A 27135-nucleotide genomic window follows, 5' to 3' on the forward strand; every position below is an offset into this window, starting at 1 on the left:
GCAAATCTGTATGATTCACTGAACTGATAACAAAATTAAATAGAAGTTATAGGCATTGTTGTTCTCTCAGTCTGCTCGTTTGAGGTTCCAGATTCAACAGCCAACAGTGTCACCTTTACTCTTCATGGCATCGGTTATGATTAGTCCTTTATGAACTCCGATTAAGGAATATTCCCAAGTCCCTTATATAAAGTTTTTCTGGTCAACTTGCGAAGTCCAGGTTACCCTTCAGTTAATTATCCTGACTTCTTATCCACCCATACCTTATACTTTCCACAGATAGGATTCAGTCAAGGCTACACAGTTTCCTCTGATTAATCATAAACAGTGAAAAGGATAACTCTAACCATTAAACATTGTGAGATGCCAGCTAAAATGGAGTCATAAACAGTGAAGTAGGTACTCTATCCCTTGGAGGCATGAGAGACTACAGATACTGGAAATCTTGAACAACACATGCTAAATATTGGAGGAACTCAGCAGGTCAGGCAGCATCTATGGAAAGACATGAACAGTCAGTATCCGGATTTCATCCTGAAATGACAACTGTTCATTTCCCCCACAGAATGCTGGAGGAACTCAGCTACCTAGTTTGCTGAGTTCCTCCAGTATTTTGTGTGTGTTGCTCCACTTTCAAACCTTGCATGACAGTGGCATTATCACATGAAGAATAACTGTCTGTATAAGGTATTGATGGGACCATATTCCCATCAGATAAGTGTAAACAGCGTGTTTGGTAGGTGGGAGTGACCTTGAGCTTTACACTTAGAATAGATTAATCTGACAAGGTTATGAATGTAATTTATGACATCACCTATCTCAACATTGAAAACAGATTTTTCCATAGTCTTTGCCACTGAAATAGTACAGCAGATGGGATTGTGAGATAGTTTGCTTCTTTTATCTTAGAGGAACCTTGTCTCCTTTTAGTGTTGCTGCATGACATTGCCATAATTCACTGTCTGCAGGAAGCAATGTGCAGATTTAGTGCTCCAGTTAAACTGCAGTTTGTAACCTTGACAATTGAATATTGGTGTTTTTCCCTCAGAATCACAGAACACCACAGCACAGAAACAGGCCCTTCAACTCATCTAGTTTGTGCCAATTTTACCTCATCCCATTGACCTGGAACCTGACCATCCCATACCCCTCCCATACATGTACCTATTCAAATTTCTCTTAAAAATCTGTCATAATGATAAACTCAGACGTATTACCTTCGATCTGTTATAACATATTAACTCAGATGTAATGTACTCTTAATAGGCTCCTTCATCAACATCTCCCAGATGATTGCCTGTGTAGGACAGCAGGCTATTAGTGGATCTCGTGTTCCGGATGGCTTTGAGAACAGATCTCTACCTCACTTTGAAAAGCATTCCAAGGTGAGCTGATTATTTAAACAGAGCTCTGATCAATACCTGGATTCTCAATATTGGTAATAATGTGCAAATTTGGCAACTTCTAATTATATTCACAATTTTCTTTCTGCAGCTTCCAGCAGCAAAAGGTTTTGTTGCAAATAGTTTCTATTCTGGCTTAACACCTACAGAATTTATCTTCCATACAATGGCTGGCCGCGAGGGCCTGGTTGATACTGCTGTCAAAACAGCAGAAACTGGATACATGCAGGTAATGGCAGTGTTGCACATCATTGTAGTAATGACAACTTTGGAAATGTGGAGGAAACAGAGCAATTGAATACATGAAGATATAGGGTCTTGGCCCGAAATGTCAATATACATAGATGATCTACTGAGTTCCTCCAGCATTTTGTGTGTTTGCTCTGGATTTCCAGCATCTGCAAAGTCTATCATGTTTAAGATTAAATATAGAATCTTACACACTTCAATGTTTGCAGCCAGTAAGAACAAAAGAAACAAGATTAGGAGAGCCCTTACTGGAATTTAGGTTTGAGAGGGAAGCTCATTGAAATCTATTGAATATTGAAAGGCCTAGACTGGACATGGAGAGATTGTTTTCTGTAGAGGGGGACCAGAGGGCACAATCTCAGAATAGGACTCCCTTTAGAACAGAGATCAGGAGGAATCTCTTTATCCTGAAGATGGTGAATCTATGGAATTCATTGCCACAGGTGGCTGTAAAGGCCAAGTCATTGAACATATTTAAAGCAGAGATTGTTAGGCTTTTGATTAGTAAGAGCATCAAAGCTTATGGGGAGAAGGCAGAAGAATGGTGTTGAGAGAAATAATAAATCAGCCAAGATGAAATCATTTATATGGGATTTATTTATTTATTGAGATACAGCGTGCAATAGGCTCCTTGAGCCACAGTGCCCAGCATTCCCGTTTTTAATCTTGGCCTAATCATAGGACAGTTTATAATGACCAATTAACCTACAACCCATACATCTTTGGACTGTGGGAGAAAATCAGGACACCAGGAGTAAACCCATGCGGTCACAAGGTGAACATACAAACTCCTTACAGGCAGTGGCAGGAATTGAATCCAGGTCACCTGTGCTGTACCATGCCTGATATATCTCCACTTCAGTAGAGATGCAGTACCATTAGCCAGTAGTAACCAGTACTGGAGGGTAACCTCTTGTAAATAGTCAAATGGGTATAACAGTTCCAGGACAGAATTTGTTCCATCACATTGACTTCACCATCCAGTGTGTCTAAGCCTTTACAAAGGCCTGTTACCCAGCAGCAGAGCTGATGAGCCAGCCCAAATCCGTCACAATCTGCTATACATATTGAATGTGTCTCGTATTTGGGCTCACCCGTGCTGACTTAGTCTAAATGTACCTGAGTACCAGCAAGTCTTCGTTTTAAGCTTCTTTGGGATTACTCTGTACAAATAATAACATGGGTGAGTTTAGTCTGTTTTTGGCAATGCTTGGGTCAGACCCTGTTGACTCAGGTGATTGAATGTTTGTATTGGCTGTGGTCAGCCCAAACCAGGCCAGAACACTTTTTCCAACCCCCCTCTTCTCCTGCCCCCACTATACCCCTTTCTGGTCAAATAAATTCCAGCAATGTATGCAATTTAGATATGTATTCTACAGAGTAGGTAAGATCTCTTATTGTGAAATTTTTGTTACGTATTAAAGAAAGCCATGACTGATATCTCTTGAGTTCGCCATCACTCCATTTTTCTTCAATCTTGAAACTTATTTCTGAGGACATTTCATTAAGGATGGTGAGTACAGTTTAAATATGATAGCCTGTTTTTTTTTTTATTTACTCAATTCTGTTTTATTTTCCAGAGACGTCTGGTAAAATCTTTGGAGGATCTTTGCACGCAGTATGATCTAACTGTTCGCAGTTCAACTGGTGACATTATCCAGTTTATCTATGGTGGAGATGGTTTAGATCCAGCAGCTATGGAAGGCAAAGATGAGCCATTGGAGTTTAAACGGGTTCTGGATAACATTAGGGTAATGAGAGTCTTTTTATAACTTGTACCGTACTGTGATGTGTTTGGTTTTGGTTAGTATAAATATACAACACAGAATACTACAGCACACTTTTAACTGACTCTAAGAACAATCTAACCCCGGGCTTCCCAACCTGGGGTCCATGATGGCTTGGTTAATGAAAGGAGGTCCATGGCATTAAAAAAGATCTAACCTTTCCCTCCTACATTTTTCTATAATCAATGTGCCTGAGTTTCTCAATTGTAACTAATGTACCTGTGTCTACCTTCACTCCTTACAGGGCATTCTACACACTCATCACTCACTCTGTGTTTAAAAAAATACTTCTGACATCCACTCTAGGAATAAGTCTCTGGTTATCCACTTGATGTATGCCTCATCATATTGTACATCTCTATTATGTCACCTCTTATCCTCCTTCACTCCAAAGAGAAAAGCCTTCGCTTGCTCAACCTGTCCTCATAAGATATGCTCTCTAATCCAGGCAACATCCAGATAAATCTCCTCTGCACCCTTTCTAAAGCTTCCCCATTCTTCCTATAATAATAAGTATTAAAACATTGCTTCTACAAATTATGTCCTTGCAAGCTTAATGTTACATATATGCAAAAACTGCTCTTACTTTAATTTCAGTAGTTAAAATGTTGGTATTTATTGCCAACTTTTATCAGTCAGTGGCTAGAGTTGACGCAGAGCATATGAAGCGAAGGAAAGAGTCTGTGGCACAACAGTGTAAATTTGCAGTCTGAAGAGTGCTGCAAACTGAAACTACAGTAACTTCTCCCAATAGAAGCAGGAAAAATTCATCTGAAAAAATGCCCTGCAAAGAATAACAACTTAGATCTTCTGCATAAAACTTGCATCTCAAAACAGCAGTGTCTTTGCCATGATAGCCTAAATATATCACTGTTGTTTGCGGAGTTGTCACTATAGATAGTTTCAAAATGGCTTTCAATTTTAAAACTGCAAAGTTAGTTACAGTTGCATTTAAATTAAAGTTGAAATAATAAGATCCCGTGATGGCTCTAAAACCTTCTGTTCTTAATTGTACAACTATCAAACTAATTTTTTTCTGAGAATTGTAGATTTTTCCCCTATGTTGATAAAAATTTAAACTGATAAACTGAGGTAAATGTTCAATTTTGAAACTAATTCTGTGAAAGAATACTTTTTCCGGTAGAATATTTAATATTCCAATGAAACCTTTCACTAAAAGGTTCATTTTTAAAATAATGTCTAACAGGTCAGAGTCTTGTATATATGGAAAATTACTTAAATATTCTTGTAAGAAATGTCTGACCTGAAGATATTGCAAAAAATGTAAATATGCGAGAGAGTATTTAGTTACTAATTTCTCAAAGGACATAAGTCGGCCTTCTTGTAATTTACTATTACAACAGGATAACTATTATAACTATAACTTAAGATTAAGCAAGATTGGGAAAGAGAGCTTAACATGACCTTGATAACAGGATTGGTTGTGAATTTTGAAGCTGGTTAACTCTTCTTTGATTTGTGCCAGTTATTCTCTAATTCAATTTAAAATTGTGCATTGTTATTATTTGACAAAGGAGAGATTGTCTAAAATATTTCCTAATGTAAAATAGTCAGTCTGATGGATGCAAAACTGAGAGAGCTACATTGACACATATGTTTTGGTCATGTTCTGTATTGAAACAATTTTGGAAATCTATTTTTTCTACAGTTTCTAAAGCTTTAAAAATCAATTTACAACCTAATAAATTGACAGTTTTGTTTGGTATAATTCCTCAATATGTTCACGGTATTTCTATATCAGACCAATACGTAATTGCATTTGTACACGTTATTGGCTAGAAGGGCTATTTTATTAAAATGGAAAGATGCTTCTGCTCCCACTTTGATACAATGGTTCTCTCAGAATATTTAATATCACAATTTTCTCGGGTATTTGTCATCGTCTACCTCCAAAAGGCAGCCTCTTTATCCATATTGCTGTCAAACCACAATCAAGACTATCCGTAAAAATGCATGACAGTGTATCACTAAAGATTTTGCTTCAGGTGCTAACATGTTGAATCTGCAGCAACAAAATGAACATAAATGCCACTTTTTCTCTTGATCTTAGGAGAAGGCAGAAGACTAGGGCTGAGAGGAAAAATAATCAGCCAGAATTGAATGCCAGAGCAGGGTCAATGAGCTGAATGGTTTTAACTACATCTATCTTCATATTAAATAATATAATATGGCTGATACCTTTGATCTTACAGTTATGGAGTTCTGCAGCATGGAAGCAGGCCCCTTAGCCCAACTCATCCATGTTGAACAAAGTGCCTACCTACCTAAGTTGATCCCGTTTGCCTTCATTTTGCCCATATCCTTTGAAACCAGAGGTTTCCAATCTCTTTTATGCTGTGGACTCGTACTGTTAAACTAGGGGTCCATAGACGCCAGGATGGGAACTCCTGCTTGAAATATTTCCTATCCTTAAACATCCTTAAGCATCTCTTATAAATTGTAATTGGACCTGCCTCTACCACTTCCTCTGGCACCTTGTTTCATGAAACCAGCACCTTCTGTGTGAAGAAAGTTGGCCTTCAGGTCCCCTCTAAATCCTTCCCTTCTCACCTTGAACCTAAACCCTCTGGTTTAGACTCTTTCACCGTGGGGGAAAAAGGCTGTGACCATCCATTTTATCCATGTCCCTCATGATTGTATATGCATCTTTCAAGACACCCTTCAGCTTCCTTCACTGCAGGGAAAAAAGCTCCAGCCTATCCAGCCTCACCTTATAACTGAAGCCTTCCAGTCCACTTAACATCCTTATAAATTTTTTCTTCATCCTCTGCAGCTTAATGACATCCTTCCAATACCTGTGTGAGCAGGTCAGCACACAGTACTCCAAGTGTGGTCTTATCAATGTCTTGTACAGCTCATGAGAACAACCTCTACTGTGCCACAGAGAACAAGCAACAGCTACAAAAGGAGAGACTGAACAAGCAAAAGCCCAACCACTGACCACAGCAACCAAATACTCTTTCCCACACTACACCAGAATATGTGAATCCTGATCGGCCACCACAGTCACCTGAGGACCCACCAATAGACAAGTCCTCAGGAGGGCATCAAACTCGACTGGAGAGATCATACTACTATGACAGCTCCTGTACTCAGTACCCTGACAGATGGTGGCAACTGTGCCAAATGCCTTCTCCTCCACCTTGTCTATGTGCAGTATGTTGCTGTTTTTAGGGATCTGTGTATCCTTTCCCCTCACCTCTCGGTTCTACAGCACTGTCTACAGCCTTGCCATTTACTCCACAATTCCTGTCCTGGTTTAATTTGCCGAAATGCAATATAATTTCAAAGTATCTATTATTTGTGCTCTTATTATCGCTGGAGGCAACCTATTCATGTGGTTGTTCTTGGAAATTTTTGATCATCATCTATAAAAGTAACCATAGAATAAATGTGTTATTTAAATATCAAACCATTTCCTTTGAAATTACATTTCAAAAAGAGATACCGTCTTCTGATATCTCTTAACTTTTCTTTATTTTCTAGGCCATTTATCCATCTCCCAATGAACCACCTCTGAGTAAGAATGAAGTGATTCTGACTTCTGAGGCAATTATGAAGAAAAGCGAGTTCATGTGTTGTCAAAATGAATATTTGCAGGTTAGCAAAATTCTTATTCTTCCATCAAAGCACCCTGTATATTTTAAAGAAAAGAGATTCTACAGATGGTGGACATCCAGAGTAACACACACAAAATGATGGAAGAACCCAACAGGTCAGGCAACATCTACGGTGAGAAATAGAGTCGTCTACTGTATCTGGTGTTCCTTCTGCAACTTTCTCTATGTCTGTGAGACCCGACATAGATTGGGGGACTGCTTTGACAAGTGCCTTCGCTCAGTCGTAACTGGAAGAATTACCTAGTGGCAAACCATTTTAATTCCACTCCCTATTCCCATTTGGGTATGTTGGTCTATGGCCTCCCCTACTGCCACGACGTGGCCACTCCCAGGTTGCTGGAGTAACACCTCACATTTTGTATGGATAGCCTCCAAACTAATGGCGTGATCCTTGATTTTTCTCATTTCTGGTATTTTCTCCCCCTCCCCCTTCTCTCATTTTCCATTCCTTATTCTGGTCCCTCTGTTACCCATTCTCTTCACCTCACCTGCCTATCACCTGCCTCTGGTGCTCCTCCTTCCCTTTCACCCATATTCCACTCTCCTGTCCTGTCAGATCTCTCCTCCTCCAGGTTTTTAAGCTTTCCACCTGACACCTCTCAGTTTCTCACTTCACCCCCTCCCCACCCCCCAACCTTCTTATTCTGGTTTATACCCCCTTCCTTTCCAGTCCTGATGAAGCGAGTCAACCCAACATGTCAGCTGTTTATTCCCATCCATAGATGCTGCCTGATTGCTCAGTTCCTCCATCATTTTGTATATTTGATGGAAATGTAGCTCATGTTTACTATGACTTTATTTTCCTATACTGACTAATCTATCCCATTTCTAAAGGCTCTGACAGGGACCAGTTATGAGAAATTCATTGAGGTAATGATCATGGTTGTGTGGCTTGGGTATTTTTGTCTTTGCGACTTGTAAATGCCTCCTTTATTGGTTTTGATACTAATTACTCACTGTATCTGACCAAAATAATTTAAAGCATTTGCAAAATAAAACTACTTAGAATTGTCACTTTTTTAAACCCTATATCAGCATGTTTTGATACACTTTGTGTTCATATATTTGTTCTAAAGAGTGCTGTTGGTTAAGAAGTTATTTTGCTGCTGATCTAAATCTCAAAATGTCAGTCCAGGTTTGTGGTGAAAGTTTATAAAGTTAAAATTTTTTATAAAGATTAGCTTTCTCACATGTACATCATAACATCTAAACATGGAATGAACCGTGTCGTTTGCATCAATAACCAACACAATGCGAGGATGTGCCTTGGGGGGGTGGGGGGGGTGCAGCCTGCAACTGTCACCACGCTTCCAGTGCCGACACAGCATGCCTGCAACTTACTAACTGGAATGTGGGAGGAATCTGGAGCACCAGGAGGAAACCATCCAGTTACAGCAAGAACATATAAACTTTCTACAGATGATGGTGGGAATTGAACCCCAATCACTGGCACTGTAATAGCATTACACCAACAACTACAGTACTGTGCCACCTATTAATAGATGATAAGAATTAGATTCTTAATTATCTTTAATCTTGAAAGGAAACTCTGGGGGACTAGATCCCTTTCGTTCCTAAAACTAGCAAGAAAAGGTTTACCATAAAACATAGGAGCAGAATTAAGCCACTCAACCCATCGAGTCTGTGCTGCCATTCCATCATGACTGATTTGTTATCCCTCACAACCCCATTCTCCTGCCTTTTTCCTGTAACCTTTGACGTACTGACTAACCAAAAGCCTATCAACCTCAGCTTTAAATCTACTCAATGACTAGGCCTCCATGGCTGTCCGTGGCAATGAATGCTACAAATTAACCACCCTCTGACTAAAAAATATTCCTTCTCATCTTTGTTCTAAATGGATGTCCCTCTACTCTGAAGCTGTGGCCTCTGGTCCGAGACTTGCCCATTAGCAGACATCCTCTCCACGTCCATTCTTTTAAACTCCAGCGAGTACAGGCGCAAAGCCATCAAATGCTCCTCATACTTTAACCATTTTATTCCTGGAATCATTCTCGTGAACCTCCTCCGGACCCTCTACAATGCCAGCTCATATTTTCTTAGATCATCATCATTATGTAAAAATGTTATATGACATGTGTGATCATGGTCTTCAAGACCATGATTGTTCTTGATCAATTTTTCTTAAGAAGTGGTTTGCTGTTGCCTTCTTCAGGGCAGTGTCTTTACAAGACTGATGACCCCAACTATTATCAATACTCTTCAGAGATCGTCTGCCTGGCATCAGTGATCGCATAACCATAACTTGTAATATGCACCCACTGCTCATACGACCATCCAGCTCCTGCTCAGATGGCTTCATGTGATCCAGATCAGGGAGCTAAGCAGGTGCTACACCTTGACCAAGGATGACCTGCAGGCTAGCAGATGGAAGGATCACCTTACACCTCCTTTGGCAGGCATGTATCTCCACCGCATCACTTAATTTCTTCGAAAATGGCCACAAAAGTGCTCAAAATACTCCCAAGTGTGGTCTGACCAGTGCCTTATAAAGCCTCAGCATCACATCTTTGCTCTTATATTCAAGTCCTCTCAAAATTAATGCCAACATTACATTTGCCTTCCTTACCACTGACTCAACCAGCAAATTAACCTTCAAAGAATCCTACACAAGGACTCCCAAGTCCCTTTACACCTCTGATTTTTGAATTTTCTCCTCATTTAGAAAATAGTCTATGTTTAGATTCCATCTGCCGCTTCTTTACTTCCTTGCCTGTTCTCCCAATCTGTCCAAGTCTTGCTGCAAACTCCTTACTTTCTCAACGCTACCTGCCCTTTCACTTTTTGCTCCAATGCCGACACCAGTGGAACATCACTTGTCTCTGGCAGCCAACCAGAACAGCCCCCCTTTATTCCAACTCATTCTCTCCTGCCAATCTTCTATCCATGCTAGTCTCTTTCCTGTAATACTATAGGCTCTTGTTAAGCAGCTTCATGTGCGACCCCTTGTCAAAGGCCTTCTGAAAATTCAAGTAAACAACATCCATTGACTCTCCTTTGTCTATCCTGCCTGTTATTTCCTCTAAGAATTCCAACAAATTTGTCAAGCAAGATTTTCCTTAAAGGAAACCACGCTGACTTTGGCCTATTTTATTCTGCACCGCCAAGTACACCAAAACCTCATCCTTAATAATGGACTCCAACATCTTCCCAACCACTGAAGTCAGGCTAACTAGCCTATAATTTCCTTTCATCTCAGAATCAAAATCAGGTTTATTATCACTGGCATGTGTCGTGAAATTTGTTAACTTAGCAGCAGCAGTTCAATGCAATACATAATACAGAAAAAGTAAAATAATAATAAATAAGTAAATCAATTACAGAATATATATATTGAATAGATTAAATATTGTTCAAAAACAAATAATATATTTAAAAAGTGAGGTATTGTTCAAGGGTTCAATGTCCATTTCAGAATTGGATGGCAGAGGGGAAGAAGCTGTTCCTAAATTGCTGAGTGTGTGCCTTCAGGCTTCTGTACCTCCTACCTGATGGTAACAGTGAGAAAATGGCATGCCCTGGATGCTAAAGGTCCTTAATAATGGATTCTGCCTTTCTGAGATACCGCTCCTTGAAGATGTCCTGGGTACTTTGTAGGTTAGTACCCAAGATGGAGCTGACTAAATTTACAACCCTCTGCAACTTCTTTTGGTCCTGTGCAGTAGCCCATCCCCCATACCAGACAGTGACGCAGCCTGTCAGAACGCTTTCCACGGTACATCTATAGAAGTTTTTGAGTGTTTTTGTTGACATACTAAATCTCTTTAAACTCCTAGTGAAGTATAATCGCTGTCTTGCCTTCTTTATAACTACATCGATATGTTGAGACCAGGTTAGATCCTCTGTGATCTTGGCAAACAGGAACTTGAAGCTGCTCACTCTCTCCACTTCTGATCCATCCATGAGAATTGGTATGTGTTCCTTCGTCTTGCCCTTCCTGAAGGCCACATTCAGCTCTTTCGTCTTATCGACGTTGAGTGCCAGGTTGTTACTGCGACACCACTCTACTATTTAGCATATCTAACAGGAGGGGAGGAGAAGATGGCGTGACGCAGCGCACGTGGCAGCTCCGAAATGATATCGTATTTGTTAAGTAGGGGCTGTGGGCAATCCTGATTTGATGGAAACAGACATGAGAAGCACGGAGGAACATCTGGAGAAAGTTCTGAAATGCCTGCTTCGCTGCCGCTGCTACTGTGCGATCAAGAATCTCCGGAGGGGAAGGCCCCAAATCCTCGGCTTTGCCTGTTGCCAGGGCCTGAGTCGAAGCACTCGGCAGAGATGGTGCTCGGTGTCGGAGGGCTGGTCGGAGGCTCGAAGTTTTCAGACGGACTCAAGAGTCGGCTGTGGTCGGGTGCTTCCAGGGTGCTGTGTCGGCAAGTTTGCAGCGCTGGAGGTTCATGGCAGGGAGAGTTTTTTTTCTTCCTTCTACCGTCTGCGTGAGATGATGGGACTTTTGAGAGACTTTCAGACTCTTTTTTTTACCGTGCCCATGGTCTGTTCTTTATCAAGTTACGGTATTGCTTTGCACTGTTGTAAGTGTATGTTATAATTATGTGGTTTTTGTCAGTTTTTCGGTCTTGATTTGTGTTTCTGTGATATCATTCTGGAGGAACATTGTATCATTTCTTAATGCATGTATTACTAAATGACAATAAAAGAGGACTGCGTGTCCTCATAATCTAATCTAATCTCGCTCCTGTACTCTCTTTTGTCACCATCTGAGATTCTACCAACAATGGTTGTATTATTAGCAAATTTATAGATGGTATTTGGGCAATGCCTAGCCACAAGTCATGTGTATGCACAGAGTAAAGCAGTGGGCTAAGCACACACCTCTGAGGTGCACCAGTGTTGATCGTCAGCGAGAAGAATATGTTATCACCAATCCACACAGATTGTGGTCTTCTGGTTAGGAAGTGGAGGATCCAATTGCAGAGGAAGGTACAGAGGCCCAGGTTCTGCAACCTCTCAATCAGGATTGTGTGAATGATGGTATTAACTGCTGAGCTATAGTCGGTAAACAGCATCCTGATATACGCAAACACGAGGAATTCTGCAAATGCTGGAAATTCAAGCAACACATATCAAAGTTGCTGGTGAACGCAACAGGGCAGGCAGCATCTCTAGGAAGAGGTACAGTCGAAGTTTCGGGCCGAGACCCTTCGTCAGGACTAACTGAAGGAAGAGCTGGTAAGAGATCATAGGTGTTTGTGTTGTTGAGGTGGTCTAAAGCCATGTGAAGAGCCATTGAGATTGCATCTGATGTAGACTATTGTGGTAATAGGCAAATTGCAGTGGGTCCAGGTCCTTGCATAGGCAGGAGTTGATTCTAGCCATGACCAACTTCCCAAGGCATTTCATCACCATAGGTGTGAGTGCTACTGTACGATAGTCATTAAGGCAGCTCACACTATTAAGCACTAGTATAATCGTTGCCTGGTGTTTGTCGGAATGGAGAAGAATATCTATAAAGGAGAATGTTAGGTTAATTTTTTTGCTTAATGAATTGGGCTCAGCTAAATGTTATTAAATTTTAAAAAATATTTTTTGAGTTTTTATGTCCTTCAATACGACCAGAAATATGACACTTGTGAGCTTCCCCCAGCCCATCCTCGGACTGTGTTGGTCATTGATGCAAACGACAATTTCACTGTATGTTTTGATGTACATGTGATAAATAAAGCTGATCTTTAATCTTGTTAAAATTTGGATAACGTTGATATCCAGCTACCCAAGGAGATGTCCTCCTCCTTCAAAGAAAGAGAGTTCCCTTCCTTCACCATCAACACTGCCCTCAACGGCATCTCTTCCATTTCACACATGTCTGTTCTCACCCCATCCTCCCACACCCTACCAGGGATAGAGTTCCTCTTGTTCTCACCTACCGCCCCACCAGCCTCTACATCCAGCACATAATTCTCCACAACTTCCACTATCTTCAACGGGATCCCACCACCAAGCAGGTTCTCTCCCCCCCCCCCCCCCCCCACCCCACTACTCTTTTCCACAGTGATCACTCCCCACACAACTCCCTTGTCCATTCGTCCCTCCCCACTGGTCTCTCTCTTGGCACTTATCCTTCCAAGGGGAGTAAGTGCTACCCTGCCCCTACACCTCCTCCCTCACTTCCAGTCATAGCCTCAAACAGTTCTTCCAGGTGAGGCAACACTTCACTTGTGGGTCTGTTGGGATCATATACTGTGTCCGATGCTCCTGGTGTGGCCTCCTGTATATTGCTGTGACCCAATGTAGATTGGGAGACTGCTTCGCCAGGCACCTACCAGGAAAAGTGGGATCTCCCAGTGGCCATCCATTTTAATTCCACTCCCATTCCCATTCCAATATGTCTATCCATGGCCTCCTCTACTGTCATAATGAGGCCATTGGAAATGATGGAAGTTGTGGAGAATTTTGTGCTGGGTGCAGGTTGAAGGAACAACACCTTGTATTCCGTCTGGGTAGCCTCCAACCTGATGGCGTTAACATTGATTTCTCGAACTTCCAATAATGGACCCCGCCTTCACCATTCCCCATCCCCTTTTCCCTTTGTCACCTTATCCTGCCTGCCCATCGCCTCCCTCTGGTGCTCCTCTCCCTGCACACACCCCTTTTTCTTTCTTCTATGGCCTCTGATTCTTCTGTTAGATCCCCCCACTTCTCCAGCCCTGTATCTCGTTCACCAATCAACTTCCCAGTGCTTTTCTTCACCCCTCCTCCTCCCGGTTTCACCTATCATCTTGTGTTTCTCCCTCCTCTCAGCCTTGGATCAGGTTAAAGAGTTGACACCACATCATGGGCTGACGGGCCTGTACTATGCTGTATATTATATGTTCTAGTGAGGAGTGGGTAACGTGATCATACAAAATGGCAAGGAGGTTCTGTTACAAATGTTTAATCATACAGCTCGTGGACAATTCATGCTGTGCAACAAGTTCTCTCTCATTGTTCACCCAGTTACTGGTTTCCTCAAATCTTAATGTTTAGTATTACTCATCAGAATGGTATGTTAGAATGAATAAAAGCCGGGATTTGATTCAGGTGCAGTGAAAAGTGGGAGGTGCATGAATATCTTGACTCCGCATGGTGCTTTGAAATAACTTAGTTGTGACACTGGATGAGTAATTATGATGCATCTTTTGTACATGAAATGCCAATTAATTTGATATGTGAATGAGCAATAAAGCATCCTCTATGGTTTGCTCTAAATGTACATCATCTTTACAATAACTGGTTTGAATTTCTGGGACTAGCCTCTATTCTTCTATCTAATCTTCTTTTGTGCGTGTATGAAACAAAATTCCTACACCTGACAGACTATATTATAGATCTGTGACAGTATCAGTGAATAAGAGATTGTTATTCATCTCTGCATCAATAATAAATAATTGGATTTCTTGCAAAATATTTAAAGTTGAATCTATTCTGCTTTCTATATTTTTTTTCAGGCAATCAGAAATTTTCTTAAGGATTTTTCTGATAAAATCAAGAAAACAAGAGATAAATACGGCATTAATGACAATGGAACCACTGAGGTACTGTTCTCTAATGTCTGGAATAGGTTTGTCAATATGCAAAGTGGAAGAAGATTTGATCTTTTAATCTATTGAATTCAAATGCTCATATGACTTATGGCTGCATAATCAATAAACTTACATAAATGTATTTACTTTACATTCTGTGGGATTGCTGTTAAACAAAAGCCTTTTGGTTACTAACATCACATTTCTTTAGCCTAGAGTTCTGTATCAATTGGACAGAATAACACCTACACAAATAAACAAATTTCTAGAAACCTGCAGGGACAAGTACATGAGGTGAGATATCTGCCGTTCTGTTTTAGGTGTAAATTGTCATTGATTTTCAGCATTCCAATCAAAAAGTAGTTTCTTTCCAACAATGTATTCTTTGGGTAAAATCATATGTTATCGTTACTATACTTTATTTGGGGAGCATTTGTAACTTTGAGCTAAAATACTAATTCTGAAGTACATTTTGTCAAGCAATGTATTTTCTTTTTCTGGCTTAATGTAGTATTTCTCAAAGAAAGTTCTCACATTTGAGAATTTTTAGTTTTGAAAGTGGTCAGAGTTAGGAATTAAGAGTAAAGCATCTAATGAAAGCAATGAGTGATGAAAATATTTTTTTCTTGAAAATTTTGATACAAGTTTTAAAACTTGGTTTGTACAGCTATCAGATTGAAGTGTTTTCTTTCTAATCAACATCTTGCTTGAGAAGAGGCATGTTTGAAGTTTGATGCAACCTCAATGCCAAATCTGCATTGTCATATCCCCAATGATGCTGATATATTTAATGCATATGGCTGTCATGTGGAATTTGTCAGCATTCTTATAAAATATGTTCAGATTTAATCCTATCTAATGAGTAAACATAGAGAGGAAGAGAGAAAATGTCTTTAAATGTTAAAACATGAGATTCTGCGGATACTGGAAATCTTGAGCAACACACACAGTATGCTGAAGGAACTCAACAAGTCAGGCAGCATCTATGGAGGGAATGAACTGTGTGTAGTCCCGATGAAGGGTCTTGGCCCAAAATGTTGACTATTGACTCTGCTCCATAGAGACTGCCTGACTTGCTGAGTTCTTCCAGCATCTGTAGAATCATTTGTATTAAGTCCTGATGAAGGGTCTCACACAAAATGCCAGCTGTTCATCCTCCTCCATAGATGCTGTCTGACCTGCTGAGTTCCAGCAGCATTTTGTGTCTGTATTGCCTTTAAATGTTACCTTACCTAGTCTCAGTCCCAATGTGCTTTAGAGAAATCAAGTTGTTTGAAAGTGTAATGTAGAGAACAGTGTACATAAAGATCAAAATAAATGGAGATGAGTGTCTAAATTATGTCAATATTATTGATTGAATAACTGTAAGTTGTAAACCAGGCACCATTGGGAGGGGGGAGTCTTCCTGCTCCTATACAAATAGAACCATGGAATCTGTCATTGGCTGAAAGAGCAGACAATGTCTTGGTTTAATCTGCTACCCAAAAGATGATACCTTAAGCAGTATGGCACTTCCTTGATACTTAAGCATAAACCATGAACATGTAATGAAGTCATCTAGGGTCAGAACCAAGGGCCTTTGTATAAGCTTTCAGTCTTAGGCATGTATTTCTTCCTCGCACAAAAAGTCAGGATATTAAAAAGTTTTTTCTGATGTGCATTAATAATACGACTGCTGGGTAGGCCTAAGAGAAAAGACACTGGGTCCAGTTCAAGCTCCATCTTCAGAATCTTTTCCATTTCACCCAAAATATCACTCCAGTATGCCTGAAGTTTGGGACAAGTCCAAAAACAATGGGTGAGAGTTCCAGTATTTCCTTTACATTTAGAACACATTGGAGAAACCCCCGTCTTAAATTTCGAGAGACGATCTAGAGTCAGACGGGCTCTATGCAAAATTTTGAGTTGCAATACTTTTGTTCTATTACAAAATGAAATTTTCTTTGCCTTATCGCAGATATCTTCCCATGTTTCAGCTGTAATTTCTACCCCCAGCTCTCCTTCACAAACCCTTCTCAGCTGCTCAGTCTCTCCACAAGAACATTCCCTCAGGATACTGTAAAAGTACTGATGGAGACTTCACCCTTAGAACAAAACACCCTCTTTTCTATGTCAGAATTATAGAAATCAGTTTACAATGATGTTTTTTTTTCTGTATATAATCTCTTGTCTGAAAGAAACGAAAAAGATCCTTGCTGGGTATGTTGAATTTCTGTACTATTTGACTAAAAGACATCATCGTTCCTTCATCAAATAAGTCTCCTAAATGGAAAATACCCTTAGAAATCCAAAGTTTAAATGCATGCATTTCTGAATTAAATGTAAATATACAGGCTGTTTGCATCATGATGTTCTTAAAGATAAATGCAACTTGGATAGACACCAGCAGATGGAGCAAGAACCTTCATAATTTATAGTCCACCTCCCACCATTGAGCACATCTACAAAGTGTGCTGTTCTCATGTGGAAGAAGGTGCAGGAGCCTCAGGATCCACACCACCAGGTTCAGGAACAGTTATTACCCCTCAACCATCATGCTTTTTGAACCACAGGGAATAACTACATTCAAATTCATTTACCCCAATACTGAACTGTTCCCACAAACTATGGACTCACTTCATCTCATGTTCTCGATATTTATTGTTTATTTATTTTTATTATTAATAATAATTTTTTTCTTTTCGTAATTGCACAGTTTGTTGTCTTTTGAACATTGGTTTGTTTGTCCGTCTTGTGTGCAGTTTTTCATTGAATCTATTGTTTCTTTGTACTCACTGTGAGTGCCCAAAAGAAATCAAATCTCAGGGTATTACATGTTAACATATATGTAGTTAGATAATGAATTTACTTTACATTGCCTGCCAATTTATGATGTTGGCACAGTCCTTCCTTTTAAAAATAACTTTTTATTTTGTGTTGAATGGCAGCAAGTTATTGTCTTCAATAAACTGAATGCATGGTGGAGGCAGATTTAATTTTAAATCTCAAAATAACTAGTGATGGAAAACTTTGTATAAAAACAAAGACTGATCTCCATTGGCCCTTAAGCGGAGCAGATTGAAGCAAGGTTTGATAAGTGTTCAAAATCCTGAAAAGGTTAAACGCAGAGCACAGATGTAGTCATAGTCATACTTCATCGCCAAAAAGATCAAAAATAACAAGCAGAAAGTGTATTTTATTCACATGGTGTGTTGTTCATGATCCTGTATTGAAAGGATGGTGGAATTGGATTCAGTTGTCATTTCAAATGTTGATTGAATAAGCATTTGAAAGGGGAAATGTATTGAGCTGTAGTAAAAGAGCAGAAATGTGTGACTGCTTGGATGGTTCTTTCAAATAACTTCTGATTTATATCTAAAATGACTGTCACTTTAATTCAGTGAGACGGGTGTGAATCAATTTACCGCCAATCAAACCCCATCATTATACACTGTCCTCAGAAAACCTCGAACAGTAAAACTTCAGTCTGATTACAACCTCAGTTTTTCATTCTTTTTGGATAAACACAGCTTCAGTGAGATGAACTTTGGGGAAAGTACTCATGCAAAAGATCTAGAGGTCCATAAGACATAGGAGCAGAATTAGGCCATTTGGCCCATTGGGTCTGCTCCACCATTCCATCGTGGCTGATTTATTATCCCTCTCAACCCCGTTCTCCTTCCTTTTCCTTGTAACCTTTGACACTTTTACTAAACAAGAACACTTCAACCTCCACTTTAAAGATACCCAAAGACTTGGCCTCCACAGCCATCTGTGGCAATGGATTTGATAGATTCACCACCCTTAGGCGAAGCAAATTCCTCCTTGTAGTGGTAGTTAATAGTGTTATTTCTATGCCGCTCTGTTAGCCACAACCACATAGGAGGAGTTCACACATTGTACAAGCAGGGTTATCAATTAAGTTCAGGTGAGTATTCTGCATGCTGGCATCCTGATGAGCTCTGAGCTACCCCTCAATAACAAACACAACACTCCTCACCTCTTTTCTAAAGGGATGTCCTTGTATTCTGAGGCTGTGCCCTCTGGTCCTAGATTCCCAGTTATAGGGTACTTTTTCTCCATGTCCAAAGGCCCCAGGAGGGTGGGTGTGGGGGAAGATGTTTCCCTTGGATAAAGAGTCCTGAGCCAGGGGTCACAGACAAATTATGGGCTTGGCCATTATTGACTGAAATGATGAGAAATTCCTGCACTCAGAAGATGGTGCATCTCTGAAATTTTTATCCGAAGGATTGTGAAATTCAGTTTTTGGTTGCATTTTATACCAAAATCTGGAAACCAAATGAATGAAGGAGTATAAGGGTAGGGCAGGAAAATGGTGTTGAGATAAGGGATCTTCCATGATATCTAATTACTGAGCAGCTTGGGGAGTGAATGACCTTCTTCACTTTCTGAATCCTTATGTTGCAATTCTAAAGTTGTGTTCATTTGAAGTTTTGTGAGTATTTTTGAAAGGATCTAAGAAAGGATTTGTTGAACACCTCTGCACCATCAGCCAAAGGCAGAATTTCCCAGTGGCCAACCATTTTAATTCCTGTCTCCATTCCTGTTCTGACTTGGTGGTCCAAGGCCTCCTCTTTTGCCACTCTCAAGTGGAAGAACAACACCTCATATTCTGTCTAAGTAGCCTCCATTCCGATGGCATCAACACTGATTTCTCGTTTTGGTATTTTTTTCCCCTTAAGGTCATGGTCTTTATAAGGCTTTGGTTAAACCACACTTGGAGTATTGTGAGCAGTTTTGGGCCCCATATCTCAGAAAGGATGTGCTGGCATCTGTGGAGGTTCACGAAAGTTATCCAGGAAATGAAAGGTTAACACATGAGGAACATTTGATGGCTCTGGGCCTGTACTTGCTGGAGTTTAGAAGAATGTGGTGACAGGGGTAGGGTATCATTGAATCCAACTGAATATTGAAAGGCCTAGATAAAGTGGAGAGTGTCTATGTTGAGTCTACATCAGCAGAATGAACAGAAATACCACTTTATACTCTCAGACTTTGGAGAAGACAGGAGAAAGGCATTCCGGGGTGGAGAAAAATCTATCAGCCATGATGGAATGGCAGAGAAGACTGGATGGGCTGAGTGTCCTAATTCTGCTCCTTTGACTTTCTGTCTTATGACACATTCAGAGATCCCTGAGTTAGTTGGCGAACCTGTAAAGGGAGTGGATTGGATGTGTAATGAGCCTATTAGATGGTTTCTTCTCGGGTATAAGGATGTTCTGGCTGGTGGAATGGCCTAATTCTGCTCCTTCGTCTTTATGGTCTGAATAACTTATTGGTATTTTGCCAAGCATATAATCTCTTAAATTAAAATTCATTGATGTAGGAAGTGTGGTTTTTCCTGATGTCTTTCCTGTTTCTCTGCTGAAGAGCTCAGATGGAGCCTGGTTCTGCTGTCGGTGCTTTGTGTGCACAAAGTATAGGAGAGCCGGGCACACAGATGACATTGAAGACCTTCCATTTTGCTGGTGTTGCTTCCATGAACATCACTCTGGGTGTACCCAGAATAAAGGAAATCATCAATGCATCAAAATCTATAAGGTAAGTTCACATAGAGTTCCACTACCCCGCCTTTTTTTCAAGGGTCAACATATCTTTAACTAGGAATTTGCTGTGGTGTGTCAGTACGACATGCAGCAACAAACAATATTCAACAATTATAAAGAATAAAAGAAATCTACAAAAAATAAAATTAAAAGTTAAAGTACAGATATTTGAATACCAGCACATGTTTAAAATGTAAACAGTATTATAAAATCTGGTTTAAAGTGTTTACAGTACAGTGACTAAGGTAATAGGTAGAGGGGTTGAGGAGGTGGTCTAACTAGAATGGTTGATCAGATTGACTGCCTGAGGTAATATTTAAGGTGGTGTGAAGTTTTTGTTTTAATAACCATACAATGCTTTTCAGAAGGAAGCTTTTGCTGGATCACTTTGTGATTTGTAGTTCTAATGTGAAAGCAGCTTGCGTACGATAGTTTGTAAATTCCAGTATCCACTGGCTCTCTTTTGGAATAACCTGTTACGCATTGAGTTAGGAATTAAGTTTTTATTTTCATGTCCGTTCTTTTCTGTGTGCATATTTTGCCACAACTCTGTTATTGAGGAACAAAGGGAAGCTAGGAAATGCTAATAAAGTGATGAACAAAGGGGATGCTGGAACGTCTTTGTCATAGATTGATTCCTGAAACACCAAATGTGCTTTTTATAGCAACCAAGAGCTTATAAACTTTGTCGGTGCCTGCTTTTCATACCTTTTCCAGATTCATCAATAGATGCTGAAATTTCCCAAACCACATCTGTTGTCATGATAATCAGTTTCTCAGATTCAATGCAATTATGGATCGTTCCAGTACTTTAATTACCTGACTAACATTTTTGTCACATTTACATCAAAATATACAGTGAAATGCATCATTGCATCAATGACCACACAGTCAAGAGGATTGTGCTCGGGGCAGCCTGCTATTGTCACTTCCAGTGCTAATATAGCATGCCCATAACTTACCTAACTGTAACTCGTATGTCTTAGAATGTGGGAAGAAACCAGAAAGAACAAGAGAGGCATTATTAACTGGATGGTAGAGAGCAGCAACAGAGGGATTTATGTCGATATGTGTTTGAAAGATAGAAAGGCACATTTGGAAGGAGTTAAGTACAGTGTAACTAATCCTGTGATTCAGACTCAGAGATAAATTTGTAAGAAATATTGATCAGAACTACTTGTAAGTCCCATTTCTGGTTACCTCACTGGAAGGAGGTTATGATTTTATTAAAGGTCCTACAAAAGATTTACTACTGCTGTTCATGTGCTGAGGATGTTCAGCTTTGGGTTAAACTAGAGAGACTGGGGGATATCCTAGTTGGAGCAAAGGAGATTGAGAGAAAAGCATTAATCTCTTCCTCTTCTGGCATGGTAAAGTAAAGGTTGGCATAATGCTATCACAACGCCGGCAATCGGGGTTCAATTCCCAGCATTGTGTGTAAAGAGTTTGTATGTTCTCCCCATTTCCTCCAGATGAGCCAGTTTCCTTCAAATTCTAAGACATATGGGTTGGGTTAGGTCATTTGTGGATATGCTGTTTGTTTCAACATACATGTCACAAATAAAGCTAACATTTATGGGGCCAGCACAATAGCATAGCTATTACAACGCCAATGGGTTTCTTCTGGGTGCTCTGGTTTCCTCCCACGCTCCAGGGCGTACCAGTCTGCAGACTAATTGGTCACGAGTGCAATTGGGCAGCGTGGGTTCACTTAGCCAGAAGGGCCACTTACGTGCTGAATCTTTAAATAAAAGCATTAAAGTAGTGTAAATGGAGGGAAGTGTTCCATTTGTGGATGGTTCAAGGACCAAAGGCCACAGTTTTATTTTGCCTAAAAGAGTGCAAGAAAAATTTGTCTGCTGAGTATAATTAAGATCTGGAACTCTCTACCTGTCGGGGTGGTCAGTGAGGGATTTCAAAGGAGATTTGGATTGGCACCTCAGAGGTGAGGAAGACTGTTGGGATTGTGGTGCTGGATGCTAGCACTAATCTTTTCGGCTAAATGATCCACTTCCTGTGTTGTAGCAGCTCCACGTCAGTCACTTAAAGCTTATCAACCATTTTTTTCTATCAGTGTGTGACTGATTATGGTTTCACTCTGTTTGCAGCACCCCGATTATCACAGCACATCTTGATCAAGACGACGATGCTGACTTTGCTCGACTGGTGAAAGGAAGAATTGAAAAGACTTTGTTGGGAGAAGTAGGTTATCTTGTGTTCTATTATAAAATGATCTAGGTTTAATCTCAGGTGTCTTGAATTTTGATTAATGTGTGCAACCATCATGATGTGTTTAAATGTTAAATACGTTTTAGTTACATCTTCCCCAACTAAAAAACGTATCTTGATTATGTCCATTGTATACCCTTGAGGCAGCACGGTAGTCTAGCAGTTAGCAAAACGGTATTATAGTGCCATTGACCTGCAAGACAAACACCACCCTGACTTGGAAACTTCCTACATCCTACATCCATATTGACCTCACATCCTGAAACTCTCCTCGAAGGCCATGTGGGGACACACGGAATGCATGCAGTGGGTCACCTCCACCTTATCTGCAGACATAAAGATCAGATTTATTTATCACACATACATCAAAACACACAGTAAAATGTATCATTTGCATTAGTGACCAACGCAGGATGTGCTGGGGCAGCCCACAAGTTTCGCCACACTCTGGTGCCAGTATAGCATACCGACAGCTTACTAACCCTTACGTCTTTGGAATGTGGGAGGAAACTGCAGCATCAGGAGGAAACCTCTGCAGTCACGGGGGAGAACGTACAGACTCCTTACAAACAGCGGCAGGAACTGAATCCCAGTCTTCCAATCACTGACACTGCAAAGTGTTGAGTTAACCACTACGCTACCGAGTTGGTTATGTAAGATAGTGCTTTGCACAAGTTGTCAGCTTCGTCTAAAATTTCATAGATAGAAGAACAGTTTCCACAGATTGGAAGGTGGAAAAAAAAACAGAGGCAGAGACAAAGCTAGTTAGCCTGATGCAGGCATTATGACAGGGCATTAGAGAATGTAAAGAATAAGAATAGGATTAGGTGTACACTCAGACTCTGCTTAACGCCGAGGATGTGTACCTCAGAGGTGAAGCGCCATGTAAATCAGCGCTATGTGGGGTCATTATAACATTATGTGGATGGACATGTGTGCCTGATAAAAGAAATCAAACCGGAGATAAATGATATGTTATTTTATGTATACAAATTAATTTGTGGAGTAACAAACGTGCAAATAGGCCTAACCTATAAGTACATCATTGGAGCAGCAACACGTCGCAACAGCAGCAGCGGAGGGAAGCGAGTGGTGGTTACCTCTCAGAGGAGGGACCAGGCTGTGAGTCCTCTAATTTTGGCTTCTTCTTCAAGTAGGCGTCGAGATTTGACTGTCTTTTCTTAAGTTTCCACTCATGAAGCAGTTCTTGGTAGCAGGCAATCGTATCGAGAACTGCTTTATTCCTTCACTCCCAGTCAAGGTCATAATTTATGTGATCGTGGTGATGCCAGTGCTGAGGAATTCTGTGGTGAGTTTTCTTGCTGGTCTTTCCTCTTCTCAATCTGTGTCCTCAGATTCACTCAGGATGTATTGCTCTGCCAATTCTTGAAGCTCTTCATTATTCAGACTCTCACCATGAGAATGCAGCAACACTGCCATCATTGGCATTCTCTAATCCCACTTCATTGGCCAGTTCAGCGATGTTCTGGATGCGTGGTTCCGCCTGAAACCCTAGGATGTTGGTGTGTGCTTCTGCTCGTAGCTTCTTCCACACTCCATTCACGCAGTTTGAGTTTACTCCATCCCAAGCTGCTCTGATATCGTCTCCAGCTTTCATGATGATGTAGATTTTCCAAAATTGCCTGAGGATTGTTAGCCTTGACGGTTTTCCTCTACAAGGTGCTTGAATGTGTGACGAAGGTGGTAGGCTTTAAAATTCAATATTACTCCTTGATCCATTGGTTGGAATAATGAAGTGGTGTTGGATGGAAGGTAAACCACTTCTACAGGAACGCAGGTCCAAAGCATGTCAAGATTCTCAGGGTGGCCTGGGGCATTACCAAGCACCAATAACGCTTTAGGTTTAAGGTCATGTTCTTCACAATACCACTTCACTGCTGGACAAAAATGTGAAACAAACCAATTTTGGAAAACATCAATCATCATCCAGACTCTCTTGTTTGATTTCCAACTCACTGATAGACTTTAAAATGCCTTTTGTTGCTCGTGGTCAGAGAGATACACAATCATAAGCTTTAACTTAAAGTCACCTTTTGCATTGCTTCCTAGCAAGAGAGTTAATTGGTCCTTAGCAGCCTTGAATCCAGATGCTCATTTCTCTTCTGGTAAGATGAAAGTACGAGAAGGCATTCTTTTCCAAAATAGGCTTGTTTCATCCATACTGAAGACAAAGGATAATTGTCCTTTTCAATCATGGCCTTCAGTGTTTCAGGAATATCCTGGGCTGCCTTGCTGTCTGCACTGGCCACTTCACCAGAGATGCATATGCTGTGGAGGTTGCAGCACTGTTTAAATCTATCATTCCAACCTCTGCTGACTGTGAATGGTACCAAAGGTTCATTTAATGTCAGAGAAATGTATACAATATACATCCTGAAATGTTTTTTCTTCGCAACCATCTACAAAAACAGAGTGCCCCAAAGAATGAATGACAGTTAAATGTTAGAACCCAAAAGTCCCCCCCCAGTTCCCCTCCCTCCCGCGCATAAGTGGCAGCGAGCAACAATCCCCCTCCCCCCACCGGCAAAAGTAAAGCGCACCCCCTACCAGCACTCAAGCGTGAGCAAAGCAATAGCAAAGACACAGACTTGCAGTTACCCCAAAGACTATGTTGTTCACCCGATAATTCGACATGCTGTAGGCTGCCTCTCTCTCCTTGTCAAGGAGAAAGAGGTGACTCCATTCCATTTTCCAGCAAGTGGGGAGACATAACAAACAATTCGTTGGATTACAATGTTAAAAATTCGTTACGTCGCTCTTTCCGAGCTCTGTGCCTGGAGATTGCAAGGATCCCAGGTCCCCAGGCACACAGTAGATGTTCCAACTCCCCCAACAACACACGGATCTCCTGTGGCGACACCGACCCTTGATTCGCCCGTCTCCAGTTACTCAAGATCCTTGGCTTCTGAAACCGTGCCGAAATCTTCAGCCAAGACTTTGGCATACCGAATAGCGGCCAATTGTGGAACCCCGAGAGCAGGTCCCATTCCCGCAAAGAACTGTAGTCAGCGTGTAACTCCAGGTCAGGGTCTTCAAAAGAACCCTGAAAGGGAAAAATAGAGATATTAAAGATGGAAATAGGACTGTTTTCGAATTTGCAAGCAAAGGAGTTGCCGTCGGGCGCCATTACCACTTAAGTCCACCTCTTCTACCAACATACCTTCTTCATCTTCTTGAATATGTTTGAAAATGCTTCTTGCTTTTCCATTATTATCAGCTGGCTTAGAGGCTTCTTTCGTTGTGTTTGATCATCCACCCATATATTTAGTATATTTTCCATTTTTTTCAAACGAGTAGCTCCCTGAATGAGTCACCTTTGTTGATGATAACTTTGAGGTCATCATTGCAGAAGCTTTTGCCTTGTCTGCATTTTTTATAATTGTTCTGATCATCGATGTAGCCAATTTCAGAGAAGCACCAACATCAACCTGACACTCACCACCTTCTGAACACCGTATCACTTGCAGTTACACATCCATGCCAGTGCTTTTCCTAGACATCTTAGATGTACTACCCTCACTGCAAGTTGCAGGCTGTTTTCCAGACATTATGGGTGAAAAAAATAGAATAAATTGGCGAGGGAGCAAGAATGTTGACATGTGGGAGAGACAGAGCATGATTGGCTGTGTGGCTCAGAGCCTATGTAAAGTGCTCTCATTGGCTGATTGAATGTTTACTGTAATGGTGGCCGCTCTTAAGAAGTTTAAAGTGTTGTTTAAAATGAATGTCATTTTTTAAAATTTCAATAAAAAATAAACGCATTAGAACAAATCAGTGCTATGTGGGGTCTAAATGTAGTCCTATTTATAAAAGGAAAATTATTCTTGAGAGTTTGGTAATAGAAGAATAAATGAGAGCAAATTAGTGAGCATAGTATATTTTGATTTTTGGACAGGTTTCAATCAGAAGTTTATATCATAAATAACTACATGGTTTGGTGATAATATCCAAGTATGGGTTAAAGATCGGGCAGAAAACGATAGGAATTAATGGACAAAGATATGTCTAGTGGGGTCTTCCTGGTACTGCTGCTGGGCCTCAGCTGTCCACAGTGTACGAGAGGACAAAGTATAATACGAGGGCTGATTGACAAGTGCGTAAGGTAGAAGGAGTCCATTTTAGAAGACCAAGCACATTTATTTTTCGACTTAGTCCCCTCCGATATTTACACACTTAGTCCAGCGGTCATGGAGCATATGGATCTTGGACCTCCAGAAAGTGTCCACAGATGGGTGATTGATAAGTTTGTGGCCTAAGGTAGAAGGAGATGAGTTATACAGCTCTCGTTACATGCATGTGCAGGGCAACTCTTTGAGTGATTATGCAGAAAGTTTGAAGTAAATAACTCATCTCCTTCAACTTAGGCCACAAACTTATCAATCACCACTGATGAGTTATTAACTCATCTGTATGTTCCTTCAGCATTTTGTGTTTGTTGATCTCATATACATATTCTATTATATCTACCAGGTAATTAAGATTAAAGTCTGTCACGAGCCTTGTGGTCTATCAGGCTGGTGCTTATGCTGGTTTCCGTGGTGTGAAGCGACTGAGAGTACAAGACTCCCCCCCCCCCCCCCCCCCCCCCGGGATAGGACGCCAGTCTATCGCGAGGTTAACCCCCAGCATCTACCCATTCTCAGCTGGGTAGACTGGAGCATTGTATGGTTAAGTGCCTGGCTCAAGGACACACACGCTGCCTCGGCCAAGGCTCG

The 27135-nt window shown here is 40.8% G+C and overlaps 1 protein-coding gene across 1 annotated transcript in view; it reads left to right on the forward strand.

Annotated features, from left to right (window-relative positions):
* The window catches only part of polr3a (polymerase (RNA) III (DNA directed) polypeptide A), a 91358-nt gene that overhangs the window by 51275 nt on the left and 12948 nt on the right, over positions 1 to 27135 (forward strand). Inside the window, exons 18-25 of the mRNA XM_072282846.1 lie at positions 1267 to 1385; positions 1495 to 1632; positions 3233 to 3403; positions 6947 to 7060; positions 14550 to 14636; positions 14836 to 14918; positions 19995 to 20165; positions 22279 to 22372. Coding sequence (XP_072138947.1) covers positions 1267 to 1385; positions 1495 to 1632; positions 3233 to 3403; positions 6947 to 7060; positions 14550 to 14636; positions 14836 to 14918; positions 19995 to 20165; positions 22279 to 22372 — 977 coding nt within the window. The remainder of the gene's footprint in view (positions 1 to 1266; positions 1386 to 1494; positions 1633 to 3232; positions 3404 to 6946; positions 7061 to 14549; positions 14637 to 14835; positions 14919 to 19994; positions 20166 to 22278; positions 22373 to 27135) is intronic.

Source organism: Mobula birostris, chromosome 18 (genome assembly GCF_030028105.1).
Source record: "Mobula birostris isolate sMobBir1 chromosome 18, sMobBir1.hap1, whole genome shotgun sequence".
Taxonomy (NCBI): Eukaryota; Metazoa; Chordata; class Chondrichthyes; order Myliobatiformes; family Myliobatidae; genus Mobula; species Mobula birostris.